This window comes from Ailuropoda melanoleuca, chromosome 2 (assembly GCF_002007445.2).
Source record: "Ailuropoda melanoleuca isolate Jingjing chromosome 2, ASM200744v2, whole genome shotgun sequence".
Taxonomy (NCBI): domain Eukaryota; kingdom Metazoa; phylum Chordata; class Mammalia; order Carnivora; family Ursidae; genus Ailuropoda; species Ailuropoda melanoleuca.
The window spans coordinates 4395193-4421718 of NC_048219.1; the positions used below are offsets into that span (position 1 = coordinate 4395193).

At 52.4% G+C, this 26526-nt stretch overlaps 2 protein-coding genes across 17 annotated transcripts in view; one reads left to right on the forward strand and one right to left on the reverse strand.

Moving 5' to 3' along the window:
* Nucleotides 1–5497, forward strand: part of GRHL3 (grainyhead like transcription factor 3) — a 35633-nt gene extending 30136 nt beyond the window's left edge. For 5 of the 7 annotated variants that reach the window (XM_019802681.2, XM_034646615.1, XM_034646609.1 and 2 more), the window contains one exon: nucleotides 3417–5496. In XM_019802681.2, coding sequence (XP_019658240.1) covers nucleotides 3417–3531 — 115 coding nt within the window. In that variant the 3' untranslated portion in view covers nucleotides 3532–5496. Of the gene's footprint in view, nucleotides 1–3416 lie in introns of all 7 variants that reach the window. The other 2 variants (XM_034646602.1, XM_034646607.1) reach the window with 2 other exon arrangements.
* A 1124-nt stretch (nucleotides 5498–6621) lies between these two features.
* STPG1 (sperm tail PG-rich repeat containing 1) overlaps nucleotides 6622–26526 on the reverse strand; it is a 48442-nt gene continuing 28537 nt past the window's right edge. For 9 of the 10 annotated variants that reach the window (XM_034646651.1, XM_019802713.2, XM_034646647.1 and 6 more), the window contains 4 exons: nucleotides 23279–23387; nucleotides 19165–19330; nucleotides 11276–11466; nucleotides 6695–9304 (listed from right to left, as the gene is read on the reverse strand). In XM_034646651.1, the coding sequence (XP_034502542.1) occupies nucleotides 9228–9304; nucleotides 11276–11466; nucleotides 19165–19330; nucleotides 23279–23387 (543 nt within the window). In that variant the 3' untranslated portion in view covers nucleotides 6695–9227. Of the gene's footprint in view, nucleotides 9305–11275; nucleotides 11467–19164; nucleotides 19331–23278; nucleotides 23388–26526 lie in introns of all 10 variants that reach the window. The other variant, XM_034646646.1, reaches the window with a different exon arrangement.

The window sequence follows — 26526 nt, forward strand, 5'->3', positions numbered from 1 at the left end:
AGGGAGCGGCTGGCGGTGAGTCTGGAAAGGGTGTGGTGATTCGGCGTGGTTTTGCGGGAGCCCGCCAGGGATGCTCCGCGGGCCTCCGCCTTCAGGTCTGGATGAGGCAGGAGGGAGGGAAGCTTTACCTTCCAGAGGGCCGGGCCGTGTGGCATCTACTGTGGGTTCCTGGGGATTACTGCTAAACACGCAGCACCCTTCACTACCTGCCCAAGAGACGGGTTGGCAGGGGCAGACGGAGGGCCACATGGTGACTGCTACCCCCCTCCCCCCAGGTTTTAGTCCCCTGGTCAGATCCAGTGAGCTGGACCCTCACAGCCCTTGCTAACCAAGTCCCTGCACCAGCCCAGCGTGAGGCCTCCGGGCAGTGAGGAATGGTCAGCCCCCTTCCCTGCCCAGAGGACGCACTCCCAGCCCCCTGCCTGCAGCTCAGACTGCTCTGGGCAGTGTAACTCCAGCTACACTTACTGGTGGCCCCCGGAAGGTATTTGTGCATTGCCCCGTGGCTACTTTCTGCAGGCTTTCCTCTTCCGAAGGCTTTGCACAGCCAGGCGGGTTTTGAACCCAGGCCAAGGCCCCGTCCAGGCGGGCCTAGGGGCTGGCCTCCCGCCCTTCCTCCTCTTTGGTTCCCACCCAGCCTCCCACAGAAGGGCAGGGGGTGGGGGGGAAGGTGTGCAGCCCTGCAGCCCCTGGGAAAGGACCCGTTTGGTTTTGGTTGTATGAGTGTCTAGGGTTTTTGTGTTTTTTTCCTTCCAAGTTTCGGTTTCAAACTGGGGCTCACATGCTTTCTGGAGCGGAATCCACCTCCTCGCAGAGGGCAGGCTCTGCTTTGCCCAGACAAGCCCGGCCCCACGTCCCCTTGGGTGCCAGCGCCCGTGCCCCCTGGCTGCGGCCCCCCTGCAGCCGGCCTCCCGACGGAGCCCACCGCAGGCTGGGCCGAGGGGCTAGAAAATGTGTGTGTGTGATTTGGGGGCAGGGGTATGCATCCAAGGACGCCCCAGCCGCTGGCAGAGTTTGTCTTCCCCTTAAGCCCCAGCCAGCTATTTAAATCCTAATTGTAGTAGCTTCCATGTTTGGAGTACTTTCTATGTGCCAGGCGCTGGGCTAAATAACTCCCAGGCATCAACTCATTGAAGCCTTGAGTTTGGTATGATTTTCTGTATTTCTACAGATGAGGAAACGGACGTTCAGAGTAGTCCCAGGGTCACAGTTAGTAACCAGCAGAAGGAATCCCAGCCTGTGCACACACCCAGTATTTTATCTTGCCTCCTGCTTATTCCTCTAACCACTAAGCAACGTGCAAATAAAGGCTGTGGCCAGGCCTTTTATTTGCCTGGCCCCGTAGCCCAGGGCATCCCTCAGCGGCCCTTCGGAGGCATCCTACACTCCATACACACCCGCACCACGAAAACCTCAGGCCTAGGATCATCTGAGATACTTAAATGAGAGGAGTCCGCAAAAAAACCTTTTGGGAGAGGAGAGGCCAGGTTCATCTGCGCCCTCCCTCCATGTTAGGTGCTCCTCCTCCGAGGAACAGAAAATTCTCAACTGTGGCCTAGTTTATTTTCACAGAACCGTCCTGAAAGTCCTGTGGACAAAGGTAGATACAATCAGCTTTATAAGCACCATGGAGTGCTTGAAAGATGAACAAATACCTTGTTTTGCTGGCAGTTGGCCAAGGGTTTCGGGCAAACCAGGACAGAAGACAGCTAGAAGCTGGCAAGTGACAAGAGGCCCACGTTCTGGGGCAGCGGTTCCCAGCAAGCCCTGCCTCTAGGGCCCCGTTGTCACTGACCTCTGAGAGGGAGAGGTCTGGGGGCCTGTCTGGGACGTGTGGAGGTGTGCACTCTGGGCCCGCTGGGAGCCCTGCTGGGGCTGTGGGTGGGAGGCAGCCTTCAAGTTCATGCAGGTAAGGCACTTTGTGCCCAGCACCTAGAAGCACCCGGAAACACCACTGCCAGAAACCAAACAAACCTGGCCACTGACCAAGCGCTCAACCCTCTGGCCCAGCCTGCAGCCCCCAGACAGAGATCCCTCTGTGAGATGAAGAAAAGGCTGACAGGATCTGAGGAAGTGGGAACCTGTAATTAGACTATGGCCGTCAGCACCCCGGCCTGGGAGCCTGAGCCGAGCCCTCCTTCCAGAAAGCAGCCCAGTCCGAATGCTGCTGCACAGATGGCAGGATGTAGGCCAGAGGCTTAGGGTCACTGCTTCGCCAAGGTCTCCATCCTCCAGACCAGGGGGATGGCAGGGACAGGGCTACTGGCTCCTCGGGGTGGGGGGTCCCCCGGAAAGCAGACGGCTACCTGCCAGGAGCAGTAGTTTGAGACCCACAGCCCCCCACTCCTGCCGGACTTGAAATAACTGCACCCCCATCTGAACTCTCCCCCAGGCCTGGAGTTTGCCTTTCTCACAGATGCTGCTTCCTAATTTATATTTATAGGGTCTTTTTGCTTTTCTTTCTTAAAAAAATGGTGCAGTGGAAAGAGACAAAAGTCTGGACGCAAGTCCCAGCCCTGTCATCTATTAACCATGTGACCTCAGGCAAACGACTCCGCTTCTTTGAACCTCAGCTTCCCCATCTACCAACTGGAGTAATAGGGTTCTAAGGATTCCTTTTCTCAGGCGCTACCAGATTCTAAACTCCTGGAGGGCAGGGTCTAGGATCTCTGTGCAGCCCTTGTTTTTGTTTGGAGCAAGACCCTGCACATGGAGAGGCCTCGGTCAACGCTGGTGGGGTGGATGGATGAAGACGCCCACCTCCACTGCAAAGGGAAAGCTGTCGTGGTCAGGCCTGGGGGGCTCTTCTTCAGGGAGGCAGCTGCTCGCGGGGCGCCCTCTGGCCTACACCGTGGCTTTGACGCTCTGTGGAAGGCCACAGCACGGAGGTCCAGTCCCTCCCGGGTTGGCCCAGGTCCCTGCCTGAAGAGTGGGGGGAGAGGGGGCTGAGCCCCTCACGTCTCCTGCACCACCTGTGAGGTTTCAACTGAGAGGGGACTCGTGTGGCACCTGCCTGTGGCTCAGGCAGGCACACCTGAGTGACACATCGCAGCCTCCTACTGAACCCAAACCTCGCTGGTCCCCCCACCACACCTCCTGTGCGTGAACTCTCACTTCGTGTCCGTGTCCTGCCTGGCCTGGGGAAGAAGGAGCCCTGCGTTTTCCCCAGTCAGTCCGGTGCAGTAGGGGCCACGGTTGGAGGAGTGGCTCGGCCACTTGGGGATCATGCCCTCCACTGTCAAGTGGGACAGTGAGTACCCACCTTTGTTGTTATGACGGTCACGAGAAAGTCCATGAGGTGCCTGAAATGTTGGGGGCACCCAATAGGTAGTAACCAGTACTATCATCCTTGTCACCCAGAGGCCCTGAAAACGAGGGGCCTGCCACGATCTGACACATCTCCTCTTCCCTTCCAGAATCTTGGTCAACATGGACAACAACATCATTCAGCACTACAGCAACCACGTCGCCTTCCTGCTGGACATGGGGGAGCTTGATGGCAAGATTCAGATCATTCTTAAGGAGTTGTAAGGCCCAAGCATCCACCCCCTCGGGCCCCCTGGGGTCGGCTCCAGGCAAGGAGCCGTCTGGGAAGTGGCCCCAAGCCACACACAACCTCTCCTCATGCCTCAGTGCTGTTACTTGAATGCCCTCCCTGAGGGAAGAGGCCCTCGCATTGCAAACCCACAGATGCCAAGGTCAGGAAGGGACCTGGGAAGTGTCCTGACCTGAACCGCAACCCGTGCTTGAATCCATGCTGGATTTCCTGCCAGCGCTGGCCCAGCCAGAGACAGTGCCATCTTGGCTAACGTCCCCACAGCCTGTCTCTTCCTCAGAAGACACTGTTCTCTCAGTCCATCTCCCGGTTGACTGTTCAGATGGGAATAGTCATCTGAAAGAAGGAAGTGGACCTTCTTTCCCACAGCTGCCTTGACTCTTGTCCAGCTTTCATTCTGGATTCTTCTATCAACTTGAGACCCTTTGGTCAATTAGCTGGACAACTCTTTTGATTTTCAGTGTAAACAATTTTTAAATGTTACCAAAATGGAAACAGTCTCTTTCACACGAATTTCCTCAATACAAGATGTAAATAATCGAGCTGATGATTGGAACAAAGTGGCTGCTGTAAAAACGACAACTTCTGTGCCCGCTTGCTGATGTACACATTTCTTATTTACAATTTTCATTTATGTTATATATATAGAAGTATATATTGTATATACGTGCCACATTTTATATTTTTCATGGATACATTTTTATCATTTCAAAAAATGTGTATTTCACATTCTTGGACTTTTTTTTTAGCTATTATTCAATTATGCGTTTTGTATGCTCGCATGGTATTTAGTAATAAAATTCTACCTATGTATTCCTTCAAATACTACACCTGCTCCTTCTGTGAAAGTCTTCCCAGGAAGAGAGGGTGAGAGCAGATTAGGCCCGCCTCCTGCCGTCCTGCGGGTGGCTTGCACCGGACTCGAAGGCTGGTGGCGCGTGCTGGGCACTGGAAAAGCAGAGGTGCCCCCTGGAAGGCAGCGGGGTCCTGATGTCGAGATCTCTGTCTGGCGCGGTCCCACAGGCTGCATGTCATGACCTCAGGACGAATGACTAGAGATGGAGAAGTCCCGGGAAGGTCCAGGATGGCCTTGCCAAGGACCGCACAACTGGGGCCAGTAGGCAGAGCCCACGGCTGGGAGCCACGTGAACTGAGTTCTTGTGCCACCTCTATCCCCACACTCTGGGCCAAGTCGTTTTCCCTGCAGCTGACTCGCAGCTTACAGAAACGGGTGCTCCCACCTCTTCCCAGCTCTGCCTCAGTGACATCATGGTGGTACGTGGGGGAGTAGTTATACCCAAGAAATTGACCGCTGCTACACATCAAGGCCTTTATTTCCTCTGGCAACAAGTGACAAATCAGAGCATCTCTTCCTCCCTCCCTCCCTCCCTCCCTTCACCAGCTTCCTAGCACACCACCACCTCTAGGCCTCAGTTTCTTTAGCTATGGGTGAGGGGCATGGATCTACCTGGGTCTTTGTAACTACCATCTTTAGAGCCACAGAGCTGATTGGTGGGTCTCAGAGGCCACCTCGATGTAGGGGAGGGTTTAGCTGCGGCCCCCGAGGACCCTCCGGACTTCGGTCATGGCAGATCAGCTTTTCCCCTTTTACACATCAGGGTCTCCCATAAACTTTTGTCTGAACAGAACTTTTAAAACCTTTGTAAACCACAGATGCCTCCAAGGGCCTCTAAGCTCTGACAGTCAGAGCCAGTGGTCCTAATTCCCACCTCCCTGCCTGGAGTCAGGGCCAGGGCTAGGGTCAGGCCGGCGAGGCCCGAGTCTCAGGCACAAAAATTAGGAGGAGTCAAAGAGCTCAGTAATCAAGAGAAATCAATGCAATGTTTTTTTTTTTTGTTGTTGTGTTTTGTTTTAATAAAGGCAAAAAAAATCCACGATGAACAAAATGATGTGTGAGGGCGGGAGGGCGGAGTGCGCAGAGCGTCAGCACGCGGCCAGGCGCACGCGAGGTGCTCAGCATTTCCTTCCTTGCGCTTCCTGCCAGCTCCCCTCCCGGAAGCACCTGGGAAGCATGCAGGTGGTGCTTCCCCACCTTGCTTTGCCTCTTGGAATCACCTGGGCAGCTTTTACCCCTTTCCCTACTGCCCAGACCCCACCGTAGAGCATTTCTTTATTTTTTAAAAATTTTTTAAAAAGATTTTATCTATTTGAGAGAGAGAGAGCACAAGCAGGGGGGAGTGGCAGGCAGAGGGAGAAGCAGGCTCCTGCCCGAACAAGGAGCCAGGCTCAGGACTCAGTCCCAGGACCCTGAGGTCACGACCCAAGCCAAAGGCAGACGCTTAACCGGCTGAGCCACCCAGGCACCCCAAATTTTTTGTTTCTAAGTAAGCTCTACACCTAACGTGGGGCTCAAACCGACCCCAAGATCAAGCGTCAGATGCTCTACTGACTGAGCCAGCTAGGCACCCCCACCCTGGAGCATTTAAATCAGAACTTCTGGGGGTGGACCCAGACCTCAGAACTTTTTAAAGCACACCCCACCCCCCGTGATTACAGTGTGTAGTCAAGGTCAAGAACCATTGCTCCAGAGAGGCTGTAATTATACAGGCCTTGAAGCCTTTGTCATCTGCCAGGGCCTGGCTGGGTTAATACACCTGAGGGATCAGTATCCGTGCAGACCCCGCCTCAGAGTTCAGGAAGGGAGCCGGGCAGCCCCGTGCCCGCAATCCGGCAACCGCAGTAAAGCCACCAGGGCTCGGTTCTCCCCAGCACACCCACCACATGATGAGACCAGGGCTGTCAATGCCAACAAAGGCCATTTGGATCTCAAAGGGAGCCCAGCCCTCCAAGAAGTCAGGGGCCAAGGGTGCCTCGTGAGCCTAACAGCTGCCATTCCAGGACCGTCTTTTGCTCCAAAGAGTCAAAGGGGGAAAGGAGCGAAGGTAAGTCCTTTCCAAACAGGAGTCACTTTGGGAAGGTGGCCGTCACTGGTGGAGAGTGCATCCCCTTCCCTGGTGGCTTTGCCCTGGAAGACAAGTGGCCAGCAATGGGGGAAAGGGATGGAGGAGGACAGCAGGCATAAGGGATGAGTAAGTGAGGGAATGAGGAGAAGGGCGGGAGGGAGGGAAAGAAAGAGGGGCGAGGGAGGAGGGCAAATAGACAAACAGCAGATGAGCGAACAAATGGAAGGCCAGAGTTGAGCAATTAAGTGTATTTATTAGACCCTTGCTACCCTAAGTGGGTCCCTAGGCCAGCAGCAGCGACATCGCCTGGAACTATTGCAATGTTATACGTCAACTATATCTCAATTTTCTTAAAAAAAGAAAATGAAACGCAGACTCTCAGGCCCCAGCCCAGACCTACAGAATCTGCCTTTTATAACAAGATATCCAAGTGACTGGCATGTACATTAAAATTTGGAAAATACTTTATTAAACTCTCAGTGCCCTAACCCTAACTAGACATTATCATCACGCTGAGGACTTTAATACAGATACCAAGGCCCAGAGCCTACCTCAGATCAATTAAGTCAGAATTCTGACGGTTGGGGCGTCGGCAGGCTGTCTCTGTAACAGCTCCCAGGGCCATCCTATTGTATGGCCAGGGTCTGAGAAGCACTGGGCTGGATGGAGCCACAGGCAGCTCATGATACCTTGGGGCTAGACGTGGTCGAGACAGACCCTCTGAGCTCAGGGCTTCAGCTCCAGTCATGTCCTCAACAGAACCCAGATTCAGACTGGCCAAGGGCAGCCCTGCCGTTCTTTTCCCAGAGTGCCCTCCTCTGGAGAGACAGCCTTTACCTGCCGGTGCTGAGCCCAGCTGCCCGACGGAAGGAGAGACCTGCTCGTTTTTCTATACATTTCCCAGCCTCTGCCCACAGAGACCCCAGGGCCGACGGCATCTAGCCCAATCTCCTGCTAAAGGTCCCCCAGGGTCCGAGGGACCTAAAAACCAAGGCGTTGGGGTCTGGCCCCATTGTCAAGAGTCTGGGGTCAAAGAAAGTTACAGCGTCAAGTGCCAACGTCGAAAGGGTCTTCCAGAACTTCTAGAACCCAAGCGGACAATGGATGGCCTGCAGAAGTTTCCTTTAGCCCGAATAAAAAATTTCAAGTTGAAAGATGGTTGTCAACATCGCCAATCAGGAGATTTCGCATTTTAAAGACTTCCCAGATTTCTGTCGAACAGCTCTGGCAACAGTTAGCTGGAGCCGTGCTGGATGCCCCTTGAGACGAGCGGCCTCAGCTCCCACAATCCATCCCGCCCTAACCTACTTTCCTCCATGCACTACCTGCCCAGCCCCGCGAGGTGTTGACCTTGAGCCTCATGACCCTTTTCCTTCAGGGAGAAGCTACGGACCTGACAGGAGGGGAGCAGAAGGCATCCTGCCTCAAGGTTTGCCAGGTGCTTCAGGAAGGTTTGCCAGGTGCTTCAGGCCACCTCCCGCTCATCCCAAAGCAGCAGGCATTTGAGGGAATCTGGGGTTCACTAAAAGGCCGACTTTTGTGAGATGCAAGAATTCAGTTTAATTGGATATGGTATTCTAGCCTTCTCCCTCCTTCTTCCTCGCCCACCCCTCCCCAAAGGGAGGGCCAGTCAGCCGCCATTCTGACAGGAAGGCCATTCCCTGGTCACAGAGAAAAGTCAGAGGTGGGGCCCGGGGAGTGAGAGGCCTTGACTGTGTGGGGAGCGGGCAGGGGGCTGCACCAGAGCCTTGCACTTGCAGATGTGAACATCGGTATTTGGGGAAGGAGGGGACATAGGCTTAGTTCCAGTTCCTCTTGGTTTTTTGGGAATCTCTTCGTCTTGCCGGGAGAAAAACCGATTTGGCAGGCCAGGAAAGATCACTAAAGACCGTGTCGGACTTGAGCAGGGGGTCTGGGAGGAGACGGAGTCCAGGCCTGGGCACAGGGAAGTCTCGGGGAAAGAACAAACCCGCAGGCACCAAGCAGCGCACGGCCTCCCTGCCCCCTCAGAATCGCGGTTTCCGGGGCCCTGGCTCCAGCAGGCTCCTGCCCTCATGGGCTGCCAAACACTGAGCCACTAAGTGGATGTGGTGGCCTCTCCTGAAGGTGGCAATGAACACAAGTGACCACGGTGACTGGCTGCCATGCTCTTCCGGAACGTGAAATACAAAGGCTTAGCTGGAGACAAGGGCCCAGCAACCCCTTCATGTCTGTCACAAGCACCTCTGGACCTTCACAGCTCCTGAGACTCCAGGGGAAGTCTGGCAGTCAAGGCCGAAGGATGGGAGCGTGCGGGGCTGCGGTCCTGCATGGTCCACCCTGCAGGTGCACTCTGGACCCCAGAGCCATGGCTCAGTGTCAGGCTTCTAGATGGGGAATCTACCGTTGGCCGCCTTCTCCCTGGAGTCCGAGCTTCAGCAGCCCCTTACATCCATGGGGAGGCCTGCGAAAGCCATCGTGGACAGGTGCATGGCGAGGTAACCAAGGGAGGCTCTGTCCATGCCTCGGTTCTGCTCAGGAAACCACTGGAGTCAGTAGGCGTGGAAGTCCAATCTCCAGGGGGCAGCTCAAGACAAGGACAAACGCAGGAGCCCAGCTCTACACTAGCGGGGGGCGGAGGGGTGGGGGCAGAGCTGCTCCAGGGGTCATCTGTCACGCACGAAAGGGGCATTCTCTGAATGAACGTCCTGGGGAGCCTGGGTGGGGCAGCCGGTGGCCAGGGTTCTCCCTGAACTTGTGTGAGGTCCCTACAACACTGGGATCCATTTGTTGTCCTTGTTGTAGAGAAAGGACTGCTTTCCAGGGAATTCCGGACTGTACGTGGCTGTGAGGCGAGAGAGAGAGAAAGAGTATTAAGAGCGCAAAGGCCAGCTGCTCAAGCCCCTGGCATTCTACATCGGAACTGGCAACACCAGGGGTAACCCCGTCCCAGCCCCTTATCTTACACGTGGGGAGGCAGAGAGGGGAAGGAACTGGCCTGGCAGAGGCAAGACTTGAACTCTGGCTTTCAGCCTTCAACTCCTTGTAACTTCTTTAACAGAAGAAAATTTACAAAAGAGTTTTCTATCAGTTTAGAAAAAACTATCAAGTAAAGCAATACTTTTAAAGAAGCAAGGTGTCAGCTTGGTGGGGTTTTGTTTTCATTTAGTTCAGAAATTTCCAGAAGGGGTGCCTGCATGGCTCAGTTGATAGAGCCTGTGACTCTAGATCTCTGGGTCATGAGTTCAAGATCCACACTGGGTGTGAAGCCTATACTTAAAAAAAAAAAAAGAAAAAAAATTTACAGAAAACTGAAAGCCATGATAAATGCAGGCACATTCTCTGCAGGAGACCAGCTGCCAGGACCACACGGGGATGAATGGAAACTCTCTGGCTGATGCTGGTTTGGTTAATGAGGGTCCAGGCTGATGGGAGCCCTGGCAGTCCAGGCTGATCTGCACGCACCAGATGCCAAGAAGGCCGATGTTTGCATGGGGCTTACTCCCAGGCCAGCCCTCAGGGAAGCCTACCGTGGCGCAGGTGATCACGGCAGCGGGAAGTGGCCTGTGCCTGGGCGCCAGGTTTCCCACACTGCGTGCAGCAGGGAGAAGACCCTCAGGAAAAGCTCCTAGAGGCCTGGGCCACACAGGCTCAGACAAGGATCCTCACTGGGCCCTGGGCCTCCTGGAGCCCGCGCGTGTACGGAGTATTAGTACCTTTGCCCAACCAAGCTGAGTCCTGCCTGGACTAACCAGTGACCCCCAGGTCAAACCTCTGCAGTCTTCTTGACTTGATTATCATTATTTCTACATTTCCAAAGCTCTAAGAGTGGCTCTCCCCCTCCTGTCCACCTTACATTTTCCTCACCTGCATGCGTGGAGGGGAAGGTGTCTCCCCTACCAGACTGATGCCTCTGGGGGTCAGCACCAAGCTAAGTCACTTCTGTCCCCCCAGGGTGGGAGTGTCCCCAGTGCTCGCTGAAAGACTGAATTACGCAGACCTACAGCCCCCTCGGCTCTGCCTTCCCCCTCCCACACCACCAGCACAGCTGTCAGTCCCCAGTGCCACCAGCTCTGGCTGACGTCAGGGGTGGCAAACAGCTAAGGGGCTCGAAGAGAGCTACAGAGAGGTCAGGGAGTACAGAGAGCAGCCGCTGGAGTGGGTCCCTCATGCTGTTAGCTTTCAGGTAGGTCCCAGAGGTGACAGGGTCCCCCCGAGTCAGCCATCTGGAAAAAGGGCACAGCACGAGACAGCTCCCAGGAGCTGCTCCAGGGAACAATCCCTGGCGTGTCTTGTGACCACAGGGTACAGAGGGGAAACAGCCTGCGGTCCTGCCCTGCCACTCTCTCACTGTGGCTCAGTGCACACCTTGCTCTCCGGGCCCCAGCTGTCCAGTGATTTGGCCGGATCAGGCCAGTGATCTAAACATTTCTAAGAACATGCAATCGTTGGGCAATCTGACAAAAGCTATGGCCTCTTTCTCCAAAAATTAATGTCTTCCCGCTCCATGTCTGCAGGCAAGTTCGGGGTCACAGACCCCTCTGGAGCCCATCTCTGAGCCTCTTGGACATCCATGGTCATTGGTGATGAATCCCTGGCCTGGATTAACACTAAGAGCCCTTCCACCTTTAAAAAAGAAAAAAAAAAAACAAAAAAAACCCTTTCGTAATCTGAAAGTGCAAGCTTAAAATCTTCTAGATTGACTCTAACCTCTGTAACCTGTTTGGCAAACAGCCCATAAATCAGTGACATTTGATGGCCCAGGAATGACAAACAATTCTAGATTTGGTTTTTATAGTCATTTAAAACCTCTGACCTGGGCCCGGCAGGCCTGGCTGGGACGGGGCTCCTGTCCACCGGCTGGTGTTGGACACAAACGACGCACTAGAGATGAAGTGCCTGGGGGGCCCCGCGTAGTCCACGATCTCATACTGCCCTGGGCCTGGGAGGGGCGGCTTCGGGGGCAGGGGCAAGGGCTGCGCCGAGAAGTTCAGGATGGGGTTCTTCCTTCAAAAAAGACAAACCGTGAAGACGGCACTCAAGCGGTCTATCGGGGAAACGGTTGTTTTTAGCCCAAGCCAAGCCCTGGCCCAGACCGAGTGGTCTGCACGAGGACTGCACCAGCACCAGGAGACCTGGCGGAGCCGGGCTCCACCACTCCTGAGCCAGGGGGCCCCCCCAGACCCCACTTTTCCCTTCTGCACTATGGCGGTTTTCCCAGTCCTAACGTCATAGGCTTGTGGTCCGGGTTCAAGGAGGTGATGTGCTGCACACTGTAGTCGGGGGGGGGGGCAGCACAGTGTGAGGGCCCAGCAGGTGCTTTACAGGCAAAGTTGCTGAGCGGGTCAGGAACAGCAGCCGTGTGCCAGCTCCAGTCACGTGGCAGCTCTGCCTCACGTGGACCACTTACACTGTGATTGTTCCTTCTCAGGTCCATCTCCCTGTCCTTCAGGAAAAGGAGTCTTTTGCATCCAGCGCTGAGAGAGTGAATGAAAGGTGAATGGAACCCGTGCCGGAGCCTCAGCTCTGTCACTAACTCACTCTGGGCCTCAGTATCCCCATCTACACAATGAGGAGACTGGACTTGATATCCTCTAAGGTCCCTTCCAGCTGGAATCATCCACCAGGCTGTGGTTCAAAGAAGTCCACCTGTTGCCCAGGGAATTCTGGGGGTTGTTCTGGGAAGCACACCCCTCTCCTGGCCGTGCAATAGAAGGGCTGCCTGCTCCCACCTCACACCCGAGGCTTCGTCTACGGTCTTTCACCAAAAGGAAAGGGAAAGTTCTCACAGCATGGAACAGCCATAGGAGAGTTACCCCCCGCTAGAAGCCAACACACCCAAACAGAGGAGAGGACCGGGATTCCTGGCCGCTGGGGCTCTGCTGCCCTTTGGCCAACACCTTTGGAAGCAAGGGCATTTTTAAACTCAGAGAGCTAGAGGGGACCTAGAGGTGTCCTATCCAACCTCCTCACCATGCTAAAGAAATCGGCGCCCAGAGAGGGAAAGCAAGTCCCCCCAAGTCACCAAGTCAATGAGTGGCAATGCCAGCACTGAACTCAAGCCTCCAGGGCCTAGCAGTCTGGGGAAGGTATCACAGCAGAGGGCAATCTTTGAGACTGAACGTCGCACAGACCTGCCTCTGAATTCCAGTCATCCCACTGACTGGCCGTGAGACCTCGGACGGGTCCCTTGGCCTCTCCGTCCCTGCGGCAAGGAGCAGCAAGACCCTGTCTCTGGAAGGCAGTTGGCCAGTGGAGAGAAGAGGGCGCTTGGCATCGCACTCGCGCACAGGACGTGCTCAGAAACAGCAGCTGCTGTTGGTAGGATGATCCTGGAAGCCACGGCCTGCTGCTTGGTCTCAGGGGAGCAACGGAGCCTCGGGAAAGAGTGGCTGGGGGCCCCCCTCACACAGAGTCACCCTGAGGCAGGCCGGCCACTCCCACGGCCAGGCCGTTGAAAGTCATCGTAAATCTGCTTGAGGCTCCCATCTTAGGATGGGGGAGCAGCTGGCGGGGTGCTTATATTTAGAACAAAGGTGCCCACAGGAAAAGGAGAAAAAGCCTTGCCTCTTTCTTCCCCTCCAGGTGACATGAAGAACAGGTTATAGTTTATGTGATGAACCACCCCTCCCCTTCGAAATGAAAGCTGGCTTCTCCTTGTTCCGGCTTGTGTCACCCCTTCAAAGCACCCCCAGAAATTTGATGAGTGTGGGACTGGCATCACTGAGAGACAGGCAGGAGTCCTAAAAGCTGGAGCCGGAGTGAGCCAACCACTGCGTGAGGTCACCCCAGCGGTCTGGGTCACCCCTGGGCCCCATTCTTTGAAAAGGCCATGAGGTATCAGCTATCCTAACTGGAGACAGCCTGCAGGAGGCCGGGCCAGCGTCTCGCCAGGATTCTTGGCAAGAGGGCATAGAGAAGTCCCTGGCCCTCCACCCCATCAATGTGCCCGGGAGATCTCAGCACCGCAGCTCAGCTCTCTGGATCTTTAAAGAGCCCCAGCCACGTGTACAGCCATGAGCCAGGCACACTGGGAAGTCCAGATGGTTCTGTGCGGAAGACACAGACCCTGAATGCTCCCAAGTGCTTGACAATCCCCGGCTAATGACAGTTGTGGCTGGTGACAACTTAAGGAAGTATAGGCTTTGTTCCCAGACACACGTGGGTTTGATCCTGCACTTCCCCATCACCAGCTGTGTGACCTTAGAAAAGACTCAGCCTCCCTAAGGCTCAGTTCCTCCATCTGTGAAATGGGGTAATAATACCTTCCATCCAGGATTCTTATGAAGATTCTTATGAAGGTACTTTACTTGTATTATTTTTTTAAAACATGAAATATTAGAATAAAGATAAAAACATTGCACTGGGGGGAGGGGGCAGAAATTCCAATGAATCCAGAACTTTACCCTAGAAGAGCTAACATTTGCCCTGAAACGTAAGCAGGAATTCTTCAGGTAGAAAGGGGGCATTTCCCACAGAGGAAACAGCAGGGGTAAGAGCACGCTCGAGGCACGCCGTGCAGCGCATGTGGCAGGAACTGAGACAAGGCGGCAGAGGCCACCAAGCCTCCTAGATTGCCTTCAGCCCTCAATGCACCCGTGACCTCTAGGATGTTCACAGGCTTCTGACCATCCACCCTCACAGACCCCGATGAGAAGCTAAAGGAATAGCTCCTATTTATGGCCTCTCCATCCAGCCTAACCTCCCACGCCCCTTGCTTCCATTTGACCTTCCAGAAACCCCAACACAGCACTGTTCGACCACTCCTTGCCTTTGCCTATGCTGTTCCTTCTGCCAGGATCACCTCTTTTCCCTGCAAACTCTGAGCATTCTTCACATCTTGCATCCTTCAGGGAAACTTCCGTGGCCACTGCCCTCTCCCTCCCCCACCGCCCTTCCTGGGGCTTCACAGAGCAGCATGGGTCCTGGAGTCAGCTGGACCTGCATGCCACTCCTTGCTCCACCACCTTCCTCTGTACTCTACGTGACAGTACTGCCCTGCGGGGGAGCTGGGAGCATGACAGGAGGTGACATCCATGAAAGCTCTTAGCTCAGCGTGGCTGGGCCCTGGATATGTTCTAGCCCTTCTTCTTTTCTCTGCACAGAACATGCTAGGTTTTCTAACGCTCTTTACGTGCCTAGCTCTTTAAGGCAGGGGACTGCGTCTGACTCATCTTTGAGGCCCCATCCCTATTCCCCAGGACATTTGCTGAACTGCAGAGAAAATAGAGGGGTGGCAGCCAATTGGGGAGTCCAGACATCTGAACCCCACCTGACAGTTTTACCATCATTCAGGGCCGCTCCCTCCATGGCAAGGTGGGGCTGGGCAGATCACAAAGGTCCGGCTGGATCAGACCCAGGGCTGGCCTCAGTGCATGGTGACCGGGCCTTTTATGAGCCTCATTGCTCAGGTATAAAAGCCAACCTGGTCCTGCCCCGTAGAAAGAAAACATCTATCAAAGGCTCTGAGTTGGCCACAACTGGATTAAGTATGTTTGCAGCTCCCAATGTGAGCTGTTTGTAAATGTCCAAGAATAATGAATGTCTCGGAGGACTCAGCGGGTCACTCGGGGAAGGCATCCGAGACCCTCGGGACACTCCCAGGCACCGATTCACTCTGCCTCGGGGATTCCCAGGGTCGGGAGGAATAAAGGGGCAATTTTTTCTCTTCATTAAAGGGCAGCCGGTTGCCTCTGGGGTGGAATGCAGCATCTGTTTAACAGGTAGAGGGTGACAGATTACAGCCGCTTGGGAAGAAGCATCCCATATCTAATTGAAAATCCCAGGGGAACTTTAGGTGGGTCATGATAATTACCCAAATTGGAGTGGGGCCAACAGGGTTTGATTCTTCAGCTCTGGCTGTGGCAGGACAGCGTGTCTGTGCAAAACCAGTGGCTTAGAAACTCCAGGAAGTAGATCAAGGGTTAGGAAGATGTCAGTGGGCGTTTCCCCTCGCTGCTGGCGAGTGTGCGTGGAGGGCAGCACCCGGGAGGGACCAGTTTGATCTCTAAAAAGCCCTTATCCTGACTCACCCTGATTCACTGACTCATCACAGTGACGGTTTTGAAGACCTGAAGCTGACACTTCATTTCTCTTCGAAAGTCCCCCCTGTAAGCTGATAAACGCCCTTAGCTTTGAGTCAGAAGGTGGCCACAGCTAAGAGACACCCGTGCCCTGTTCTTCAGCTAGGGAACCCAGACCTGGTCATCCGAACACCCTGCCAGCCCTTAGCACAGCATCTGCCCTCCAGGGGCCACTTGAGAAGCACAGGTGAGTACAGACCACCTGCTCACATATCGCAATAAAAATACAAGTTACATGTATCGAAAGCTTACCTTGCTCCAGACCTGGTGAATTCTATGGGTTATCTTGTTTCATCCTCGCAAGCACATTACCAAGTGTTCATTTCACAATGTGCAGGGTTGAATTTGAATTCCTGGGAGTCCGGGACCCCCACCCTGCCCCCAGGCTCCTGGAGCTGGCGAGTGGGGAAGGCAGAGGTTCAGTGATGCCCAGACTCGGAGCCTGGGTGTACACACACCCCCGCTAGCCCCATTGCCTCTGCAGCCCATTCTCAGCTCTGGAGGCCAGCGAGGAGAGTAGAGACAAGCCAATGCCTGGTCCCTTGCCGGCCCCCTGAGCACTCCCGGGACATCACCCAATCCTCCACTCCCTGGGCTTCCCTTTTGTTGGTGTGTAACATGGGACCAACAGTTCTAGGGACAACTAATATCTCCCGATTCTTGCATCCTCAAGAAAGCAGAGCCAAAAGGTAATTTTTGCAAGCTGGGACCCTCCCCCCAAATAAGGAGCCAAGCACTTGCAATTCAAGACAAATAAGGAGAGGCCTCACGTCATGTCACATGGGCGTGACACCTAGGGTACTTGCTTGCCACCAGGAGACCCGGTGATGACTCCCAGGTTCTCCGCCACTGCCCCGTGCAGCCCTGGAGAGGGAACTGTGCTCAGACTTGGTGTGGATAAAGTCTCAACAAAGTTACATAGAGATGGGGAGGAAACAATGCAGACCTTCTCAGGGGCCTGATGATCCCAGCAGGTGCCCCACCCCCTTCCGCAGCTCCTGTCCCTCTCTTCCCTTCAGGTACACAGGAAAGAACTCCAGTTTTCGAGACAGGAGTCTGGATACTCCCTCAATACAGGGTATTCAGTTTTATCTTTGCTTTCTATTAACTCATTTCTTCATCCTTGAACATAAACAGATGGATGCTTGTTTAGACTGCCCCAGAGCACATGAGTTTTATCTTCTCGTTTTAGAGATTTCTCAGCTGTATCGTTTCCATGTCAATTAAAAATACATGTATTTTGGGCCTCCTTCGCGGGTCCGGGCTGGCTCCGTGTTCACTGCCCCCAGTACGTGCTCCTGAATGCATGGTGAGCAAACCTGGGGTCCCGGAGGGTCAGAAATGGAGAGACCTCCCTCTTTTTTTAAACACATAGAGAAATAAGGCCCAGGGAGGTGCTGAGAGCAGCCCCAGACCATGGGGGAAATTAACACAAATGTCCTGCCCAGGGCACCATGCACTCACCAGGGGGAACCCAAGTTTAAGACACACTGGGTTTAATAGGTTTCTTTACTTCAGGACATCTCAGAGCCTTCAATCGGGCCAGGTACACTGTGATTCTCCTAGAGGGTCCCTAGGCAGTGCTTCCTAGACTTGTTAACCAAAGATGCGTCATTCACAAGGCATCTCAGACAGCCAGGGATCCCCAGACACCCCCAGCCACGCCAGCACCACTACACGGCACCCAGCTGGAAAGACTACCCTCGGGGATCTGTGCAGCCACACGGCCTTGGGGCCACATGATCCAGCATTTTGCTGTGCACGCCTCTGCTTTGCTCTGGAGTCGTTCCCAGGTGAGCCCAGCTGAAGGTACGTATGGTTCACCCCGTTCACCCGAGCACCCCCACAGCCTCCAGAACAGACCCAGAAACTGACAGAGCCTGGTGACCGACAGATGCAAATGTCATAAAATGAGAATTATTTTAAACCGCTCGTCCATACTTTAGCAAAGGCCAAATGGCACTTCTCTGGGGAAAGCAGCTCAACACTGAGTGTTCTCCGCTCTCCTTTTCACCACTGCCTCGAAGAAGCTTCCAGATTCAAGCTAGGGGCCTGAGTGGCTATGCCAAAGAGGAGTGGTATCCTATATGCTCATATGCCATTCGATACAGAATAGCAGCAGCTGTAATGATAAAACCCTCATCTAACCCTCACGAAACCCCCATGAGATGAGACCCTTATCTCCACTTGACATGGAAACTGAGGCTCAGAGAGGAGAAGCCTCTGGAAGGGACAGAGCTGTGACTCACACCAGTTCTGCTAGCTCCAAACCCTGTCCTCTTACCCACTCTACTCGCTGGCACAGCAGGGGAAAGGTGGTGTGCAGCGGTGCCCTAAGCCAGCCCAGAGGCCGAAGTCCCTGACGTTCAGAGAGCCTGTTACTGAAGACCGTCCTGCCCCAGTTTTGAGCCCTGGAGCCTGTGAGGGGCCGACCTGCCAAACCCAAGAACCGAAGGGCAGAAGGGACTTACCCAGTGGATTCCATCTGGGGTCTGAATCCCTTCTCGAGATCCTAAGTTTGACCCGGCAGGTTCATGCCTTGCTCTTCTCCCTAACCCCGTCTCCTTGTCCTGCCCTGACGGTCAGAGTAGGCCCACTGTTGCCAGCCTCCCCTGGTTGCCTGGACTTCTCACCCACTGTGGTATGAGCCTGGTCACCTGCCTGACCTCTCTGGGGGGGCCCGCCCTGCAGGTCAGCCTCCCCCTCACCCCCCCCCGGAGCCAATCCTGCCTAGAGAGGACTATAGCGGGGTGAGGTCTTAGAGGGGGACAGGTGGCCTGACCTTACAGTTAGTTCTGTTCTAGAACCATCTGAGGAATAAATAAGCCCTGTGAGTTCTTACACCTGTCTGGGGAAAGTAATATTAAATGCATAGGAAATTAAACGGGTTAACACAAATCCCCGTCTTCACTTTTTGCATTTGTGCTAAGATTGTCACCATTTGCACCTACACCACGCCAAACGTAGAAAATCCGAAAGCAACGCTATAAGGCGGGAAGTATCTCTACTTCACGGATGAGAACACGGAGGCTCCGAGGGCTCAGTACAGTGCCCTAGGTCGCACAGCATGAAAACAGCAGGGCTGAAGTTCACATCCAGCAGGTCCGACCAACCTCACAGTCTAGACTTTCAACCTATCAGCACAAAACCGTGACAGCCCCTTGCTGCTGTGTATCCTGCCACCCCAGGAAAGATTTTATGTTATAAAAATAGAATAATGTCAGCACCAAGATAGCGCATCTTCATGAGGGATGTGGAAAGATCCAGATAGTTCTGAGCCTGATTCCCAGTGGCCTTTCAAGTTAGCTGTGTGCACACAGGCAAATCCTCAGCCTCACTGGAGCCCCACTTCCCAGTCTATGAAGTAAGAGTAACAATTCCTACAACGGGGTCATTATGATGGTTGACTAAGTTGTCAAGTTCCTGGCACACAGTATTAGCTCGGTAAGTATTATGCTTTCAATAAATATTTATTGGGCACCCACTATGTCCACGAGGGCCCCCAGACAGTGATCTGGAGCCGTTGTCCTTCCAACCAGTGACACCCCTTCCTTTTCTGCTTCGGTTGGGTCCTTCCCCAGAACCACCTTTCAAGAGAAAGATCAGCATAATCAGGACTCACGGGATAAGAGCCTTTTTCAGAATTTTGGTGTGATCGTTGGGGTCATAATAACCAGGTCCCGGGCCTGTTGATGTCAGTTGCAGTCCACGTCCAGTTTTGGATTTAAAACAAGACATCAATACCTTTGGCGACTGTTTCACAAGGGATTCGTTGATATTATAATGCCCTAAGAAGAAAGACATTTTAAAACAGGATAAGGAACTCTTCTCAAGTAAATAAAAAGGAGTACCTCACACCTAAGAATACATTTAATCCTATAAGGTGGTATCGCTCCACGACGGTCTGTTGCCTGAAGTAACTGAAAATTACACTCGCTCTCTAGGAAACATGTACCACGTGCTTCACATACTTAGCTCATTTAATGCTCACAGCAGCCCAGCTAGAGGGGACCTCGTCACCTCCATTGTAAAAAGGAAGAAAGGGAGACTCGGAGATACTGAATGATTTGTCAAAAACATTTCATCTAACTAGGAACTAAGCCCGGCTTCCTCCTCCATGAGGTAAGAATAATTCTTCCAACAACAGGGTGGTTAGGAGAGTTGAGTAATATTGAAGTTCCTGGCACATAGTAGTCGTTTAGTAACTATTATGCAATCAACAAATATTTATTTAGCACCTACTATGTGGATGCAGGGCCACCTGTCTCCAAAGTCCATGCTGTCCCACCATGCCCTGTTTCAAGAAACTGTGAGAGAATAAAACTAATTTGGCTGTGCACAAAGCTTCACGGAGGAAGAGAATGGCCTGGGTTGGGGGAAGAGGAGGCAGTCTCACCCCTAAATTGTTGGGAGCCCTGTCGGTGGGCGTAGGTGTTTTGGAATGCAAAGAGGCAGTACTGAGCAAAACTCTTGCGGGTGTCTAGACCCTCTGACCCAGCCTTCCCACTACTCAGAAATTAAGGAAATTATTCAACATGGAAATGCTCTAAGCATAGAGACGCACGCCACAGTGCGCAGTGTGAGGAGGGGTACGTGGCCCTAAGGTACCGACACCAGAGGCAAGCAGCACCCAGTCTGGTGGAAGGTCAGCGCTGGCCATGCTGAATATGGAGACCATAAAGCCACATGGCCATATTTTTGAAAAAAAAGGTGGGTGAAAATAATGCCTAAAAGTCCCTGTATATTATGTTGACATCTAGGTACAAATGGATCCCTCCGGATAAAAAATGGTAGGAACCCAGAGAAGTGGTCGCATTGTGGGTGGGAAAAATATTTCACGTTTTCTAAACGTTGTAAGATTGATTTCGTTTTAAAGAAAATCTACTTTTCCACTGCAAAATACTGAAAACAGCAATATGGGGTATTAGCAAGATAACGTGGTAGCACAATTCTGTTTAAAGGATCATACCCAGTGGTAGCAAAGGTGAGGAGAAACAGGTGCCTCATAGAAGCACGAGGATAAATTGCTTCTCAGTTGAAGAGCAGTTTGGTCAGCAATATTTTTTTAAAAACCCAAAACCTTAAATATTTTACGTACTTTTGACTTAGCAATTTCACTTCAAGCAATTAATATAAGGAAATAGTCTTGATTGCACACAAGCTGTGAGCTACAAGGATGTTTGCTGCCTCTCTATGTATATTAGTGACCAGCTTAAAACAACCTGCATTTCCAATAAGAGGCCATTTGGTCCTTATCTTACGGTACGGCCGTGCAATGGAATACCGTACACCTGTTTCAAAAATTATATTCTTAGGAGGTTTCTTAATAACATGAGAAGATGTTCCCAATAGATGCTTAAGTTAAAAAAAGGCAAATGTCCAGTTAGCAGCCTTTATAATATTGGTATACGTCTCTCACATTATGTTTCTTTTTCTCTCATGAGCGTGTAAATAGGTATATATTTGTATATATACAAAATATTTATTTTTTTCTGTTCCACAAAAAGGTTAAAGCTATGGCTTGATTATCAAATGCTGAAAAGCAGAAGCAAAGAGAAAAAGACACTTACACTCCTCAACCCAGAGACAACCAAGCGTAAGCGCTGGTGTATTTCCTTCTCGTCTTTTCTGGAGCGTGGTTGGAAGACTACGCGGAGTTGAGCTCACAGTGCAATTCCCACGCTGAAACCCACGTGTGTCAAGTGACACTTTAATATCAGCGTTTCCCCCATCCTAATAGCCTTTTTTTTTATTTTAAGGAAAAATAGAGAGGAGGACACTTGTGACGTGCTTGGCAAAGGTAAACTTTAGAAAATCCAACCGGCAAATGCGTGAGGGTCAGCATTTTGCTCAGACCCCCAAGGAAGGGGCCCTGAGAGCAGCTGGGACAGGGACCCGGCAGGGATGCCAGTCCCAGCTCCACATTTGTTTTCTCCCAGCCGGAGGAGAAGGAATGACCAGAGTTACTTCTGAGAGGTCAAAGCTGAGTGTTTATCGCGGAAGGGCACCCTCCCCAGGCAAGTTTCGATTGGGGAGGGTCTGAGGCACCAGGTATCAAGTGGGATGGGCCTGGACTCAAATCCACGAAGGGACCCTGGGCCAGTTACCTGCTTTCTAAGTACCATTTTTGCCTGTCAAATGGGGATCAATAATAGTAGCTCATACTTTCTGAGCACACGATTGCATGCTGGCCAAACCCCGCACTGGGTTTGGAGATCATTCCATGGGAAGAGTAAGCCTCTGGCACACAGTAGGAGTTTAACACATACTGGTCCCCACCTCTCCCCTTCCTGCTCCATTACAAGGGGCCAGGTGCCCCTGAGGACTCTCCTGGAAGGAGTGGGCACGTGTGGCTGGCTGAGCAGGTGCCCGCATCCCACACACCCCGGGGCTCACTGGCAGGGCCTCTGGCCAGACTCCAGGGATGTGGGCTTTGTTCTGTATAAACAAACAAGGTGAGGCTTTGCCCACGCTGCTGCAAGCCGGGAGCTTTAGCTCCTAATTAGGGCTGCTTTTGTTACTCAGCTTCAGACTGATCTTCTCAACTTTAATCTGGATTTGCTGAAATCCAACAGGCACAGTTTTACCCCCACCCCGCCTCCGAGAGGCGTGATCCAGCAGGCAAACCCTCCCCGCTCCTTCTCTCAGCTCGGGGGCTCAAGGCTCCCTCGGGGTGGCGGTGGTGGTGGGTCTTCAGGACCCATTGGGAAGGTCTGCTCTGACCAGGGCTCCCCGAGCACCAATGGCGGCATCGCCTGACCTCTCTGGAAGCCTTTCCCTGAGGCTGGAAGCGGGAGCGGGTCCGAGAAACAGGACAGAGCGACAGGGCTCCCAGCCCAGAGAGGAAAACACTTGCAGGCCGGCTCCTGGGGCAGTTTCAGAAGTCCCCGTGGGCTGACAGGGGCCACAGTGCCCTCAGTCAGACCCCTCTGGGTTTAGGCCTGCCCCCCGCCGGCCGTGTGACGCTGAGCAGGCCACTTCCACTCCGAGCCCCCCTCCTCACCTGCAGCGTGGGACTAAGCGTACAGGCCACGGAAGACGGGCGGGTGAGGACTGCGTGGGAAACACTGAGCACGGAGTAGGCTCTCCGTAAACAGAGCCGTGTCCCAGTGTTGGGTGACTGACTAGCTGATGAAGTCCCCTCGAGGCTCAGGAGGAAAGGAAGGGTCCAGACACTCAGGGCATTGAGTGCCCCCCGTGGCCTGTGAGGACGCCTGGGCCGTGCGAATGTGCACACTTCTGAGATGAGAAGTCACTTCCCCATCTGGCAGCCCAGAGCCTGTGCGCCTGGTCGTGAAAGGGGAGGCCAGGGGCGCCTGGGTGGCACCGCGGTTAAGCGTCTGCCTTCGGCTCAGGGCGTGATCCCGGCCTTATGGGATTGAGCCCCACATCAGGCTCCTCTGCTATGAGCCTGCTTCTTCCTCTCCCACTCCCCCTGCTTGTGTTCCCTCTCTCGCTGGCTGTCTCTGTCTCTGTCGAATAAATAAAAAAAAAAAGAAAGGGGAGGCCAACGAGGCTGCTTTGGGGGCCATTGCCAGAGCAGCCCTTCTTCCCCTGGAGGGGGAGACCCGGGTCTTGTCCTCAGCTCTCTCCTTTTTGTTCAGCACCTGTTTAATATCCCCTTTCCCCCAAAGCCGAGCTCCTTCCACAGAGACTCCCTATGAAGCAATGGCCCCCACAGAGCGGATCTGGTACGTTAACCCGTAGGTCAGGGCCGGTGCAAGGCGGCTGCTTACCTGGGGCAGGTCCTGTTTCAGCCACAGCAAAAAATCCTCTCGGGGTTTTGGACATAAACCCGGCTCGGGCACAGACGTTGTTTCTCTGCTTGCAGTGCGACACAGAGGCCTGCGGGCAGGACACAAGCAGGCTGTTCCTCAGAAAGTGAACGGACGCGCGTGGAAAAGGGACCCCCGACTGTGCCTTTGCCATCAACCCAGCTGGAGCGGCTGAGGAGTTTGTGATCCCGGGCGAATGTCTGGTCAACCCTCATGGGACAGCGGACCGAGCCCAGAGAGGAGCCCGAAGACCGGGCTGCCAGGCTCGTCTTGGGTCTGCCACACACGGGGCGTGATGCTGCCGACTGTTCAGTGTCTCTGAACTTGGGTTTCCTCACCTGTAAAGCAGATCGGGTGCCCGGGCTCTACGTGATGCACTTGGGGTGACAGCAGTCCGCTGACGACCCCTCTAGGACAGCATCTTTTCATGTCTATAACACGGCAAACGCGCATTTTCCTTATTTTTTCTATGAGTTTTATTCCTTTCAGGACACTGAGTCCGACATACCCCCACCCTTATTCCTTATTGTTCAAACAGCCCTCCTATGAGTGCAAGCTTTGGGGGCACCCAAGGGCATCAGGTAATTGAAGATTATGATCAGATCTGTAACACTCCCTTGTCTCGACTTTTCTGGACTGGCCAGAAATTAAGAATTTTGACTATTCCACACAATATCCAGTGTGTTCAGCACTCTAAAAATAATAGGAGAGAGGAAAAAAAAAGAAAAGAAAAGAACCCTGAGATCATTCCTCTGCTATACGTGAATCATACATATTTTAAATGCCAATTTGTAGTCAGTCCTTGTATTCATTAGATAAAGAAGCAATAAAAATCGTAAATGCAGTGACTGGGAATATTTACTGAATGAGTGATACTATTTGCTGGGGCCAGGATGGTTTGATTTTTCTGAGATACTCCCTTGTTAAAAAAAAATGTTTCTCAAGAAATGCAGATGGCATTTTGATTTTGTGTTTACAAAGGCGGAGGAATTCAGCTTTTCCCAGGGTCCTAATGGCTAGAATGCATGCAGGGAAGGCAAACAAAAACATCACATGGAGCAGGCTAATTACTGGACAGAAGGACAGGAGCCAGGTTGCCGGAGAGGAAGTAATAACATGGTATAGGGAGAAAGGACTCGAATAGAGAGGTGGGGGATCCAGGTAAGCGAAGGCAAAGAAAAGCCCTAACAGCCCTCGCCTGCAGTGTGGCTAACAGGATTACCACATTTCTGCTTCTTGCCAGTTGACTCAACCATTGTTCTCCAGATCTGAAAAAAGCCTCCTGTAGACAAAACACGACTTCAGCCTTATTCCTCACCCAGACAGAAAAACAACTGAAAGAGGGAGAATTTTTGTACACTTGGAGTCTGTTTCACTGGAAGATTTCACCATTAGACGAGGAAAACAGTCAGCTAGCTCCACTGGCAGGTTGGGGGGGAAAAAAGCAGCAGGTTTACTGTACCACCATAGGGAAAAAAAACCAGGCTCTAGTTGAATGGAAAATGCATGTGTACCATGGACAACATAACCCTAATACTGGAGTAAGGGAGGAGGAAGAGACTATGAAAGAAATTGCACCTGTTTTTGATGGTGGTTTGCTTGAGAGGGCAAAATTAGAAGAGAATTCTGCTTTTCCAGTTCATGGATTTCTAAAATGCTTGAATATATTTAATGAAGAACATGAATTAGTTTCAGTCTCATTAAAACAATAATCAACAAAACCACATTCTTAAAATCAATCCATTGGCAGAAGGTCTGAGCTCTGACTTGGGAAGCTGTCTTTTCTAGATTAACGACTATATACTACTGGGGGTAATTCCTTCAACGTCATAAGCATTTACTGTAAGTGTACCGCATACCAGGACCTGTGTGGGGCACTGGAGATGTGAAGCCGGGTGAAGGAGTGCACAGTGGGTTGTGCTGGCAGATGCATGAAACACTAACTCCCTCTCTCAGGAATGGCAAAGGTGCAATGGCCAAGAACATCATCAATTTCTTGGACCAGGCCTTGACCTCTCTCCTATTAGCATAATAGTCTCCTAACTGGTTTTTCAAAATCCACTCTTCACCTGAATGGTGGTCCATTCTCCATACTGCTGCTGGAGGGAGTTTTTTAAAAAGTATACCAGATGATGTCATCCCCCTCAAAGCCTTCCCATAGAGAACCAAATCTCTCCCAGGGTCTTTAGGGTCCTGAATGATCTAGCCCCTGCCTATCTGTCTGGCTTCCCCTTACCCACCTCTCCTCCTAGCTAATGCTACTCCAGCTACCTTCTTGTAGTTCCCCAAGGCTCAGCTGCTTGCTGTCCCAGGACCTTTGCACATACTGTTCCCTCAACGCTGGCTCTTCCTTCAATTCTTAGGTCTCAGCCTCAGCCCTCTCTGACCACCCAGTCTAAAGTACATGATGCTGTCATCCCCCATATTCCCCACATATTCTATCTCTCAAGCTCCAACTATTCGTCTGCCTCAAAGCTGTCCACAGTTTGTAATTATTTTGTTTGCCTGTTTACTAGTTTCGTCTTGAGGTCCCCACTGGAATCTGAGCAGTTTCACCGGTGTAGCACAGAGCAGCTCCAGCTCGAGACCTCAGCCACTTACCTGTGCTCACGGATAGGCAAATGGTCCCTTTGAGCAGGACGACTTTGGGCAAATCCCTTCCCCTCCCTGAGCATCAGCCTCCTCTTCCAGAAACTGAAAAAAGAGAGAACCCATTTCATGGATTCTCATGCCTATTACATAAGATGAATGCATAATGCTTAGAACAGTACATAGGCCTGGAAAAGGACTTCATCATCATCACTATTTTCAGGCTCTGATTATCCCAGGGGAAGACTGTCCAGAGACATGCTGCTAACAGAGTAGCCACCGGCTATGGGGCACTGGAAACAAGGCTGATCCAAATTCAGATGTGCTGAAAGTATAAAACACACACTGGATTGTAAAGATAGATGGAAAGAATGTAAAACATTAGTTATTTTTATTTATAATTATATGTATAATCGTAAGTATAATTAATAATTTTTATATTGATTAGACATTGAAATAGTATTTTGCATATACTAGGTTAAATAAAATCTATTCTTAAAATTGATTTCACCTGTTCCTTTGTACTTTCAAATGTGGCTACTGGGAAGATTTAAAGATTTTATTTATTTCTTTTTCCAAAAGGGAGAGAGAGAGAGCGCGAGTTGGGGGGAGGGGGAGAG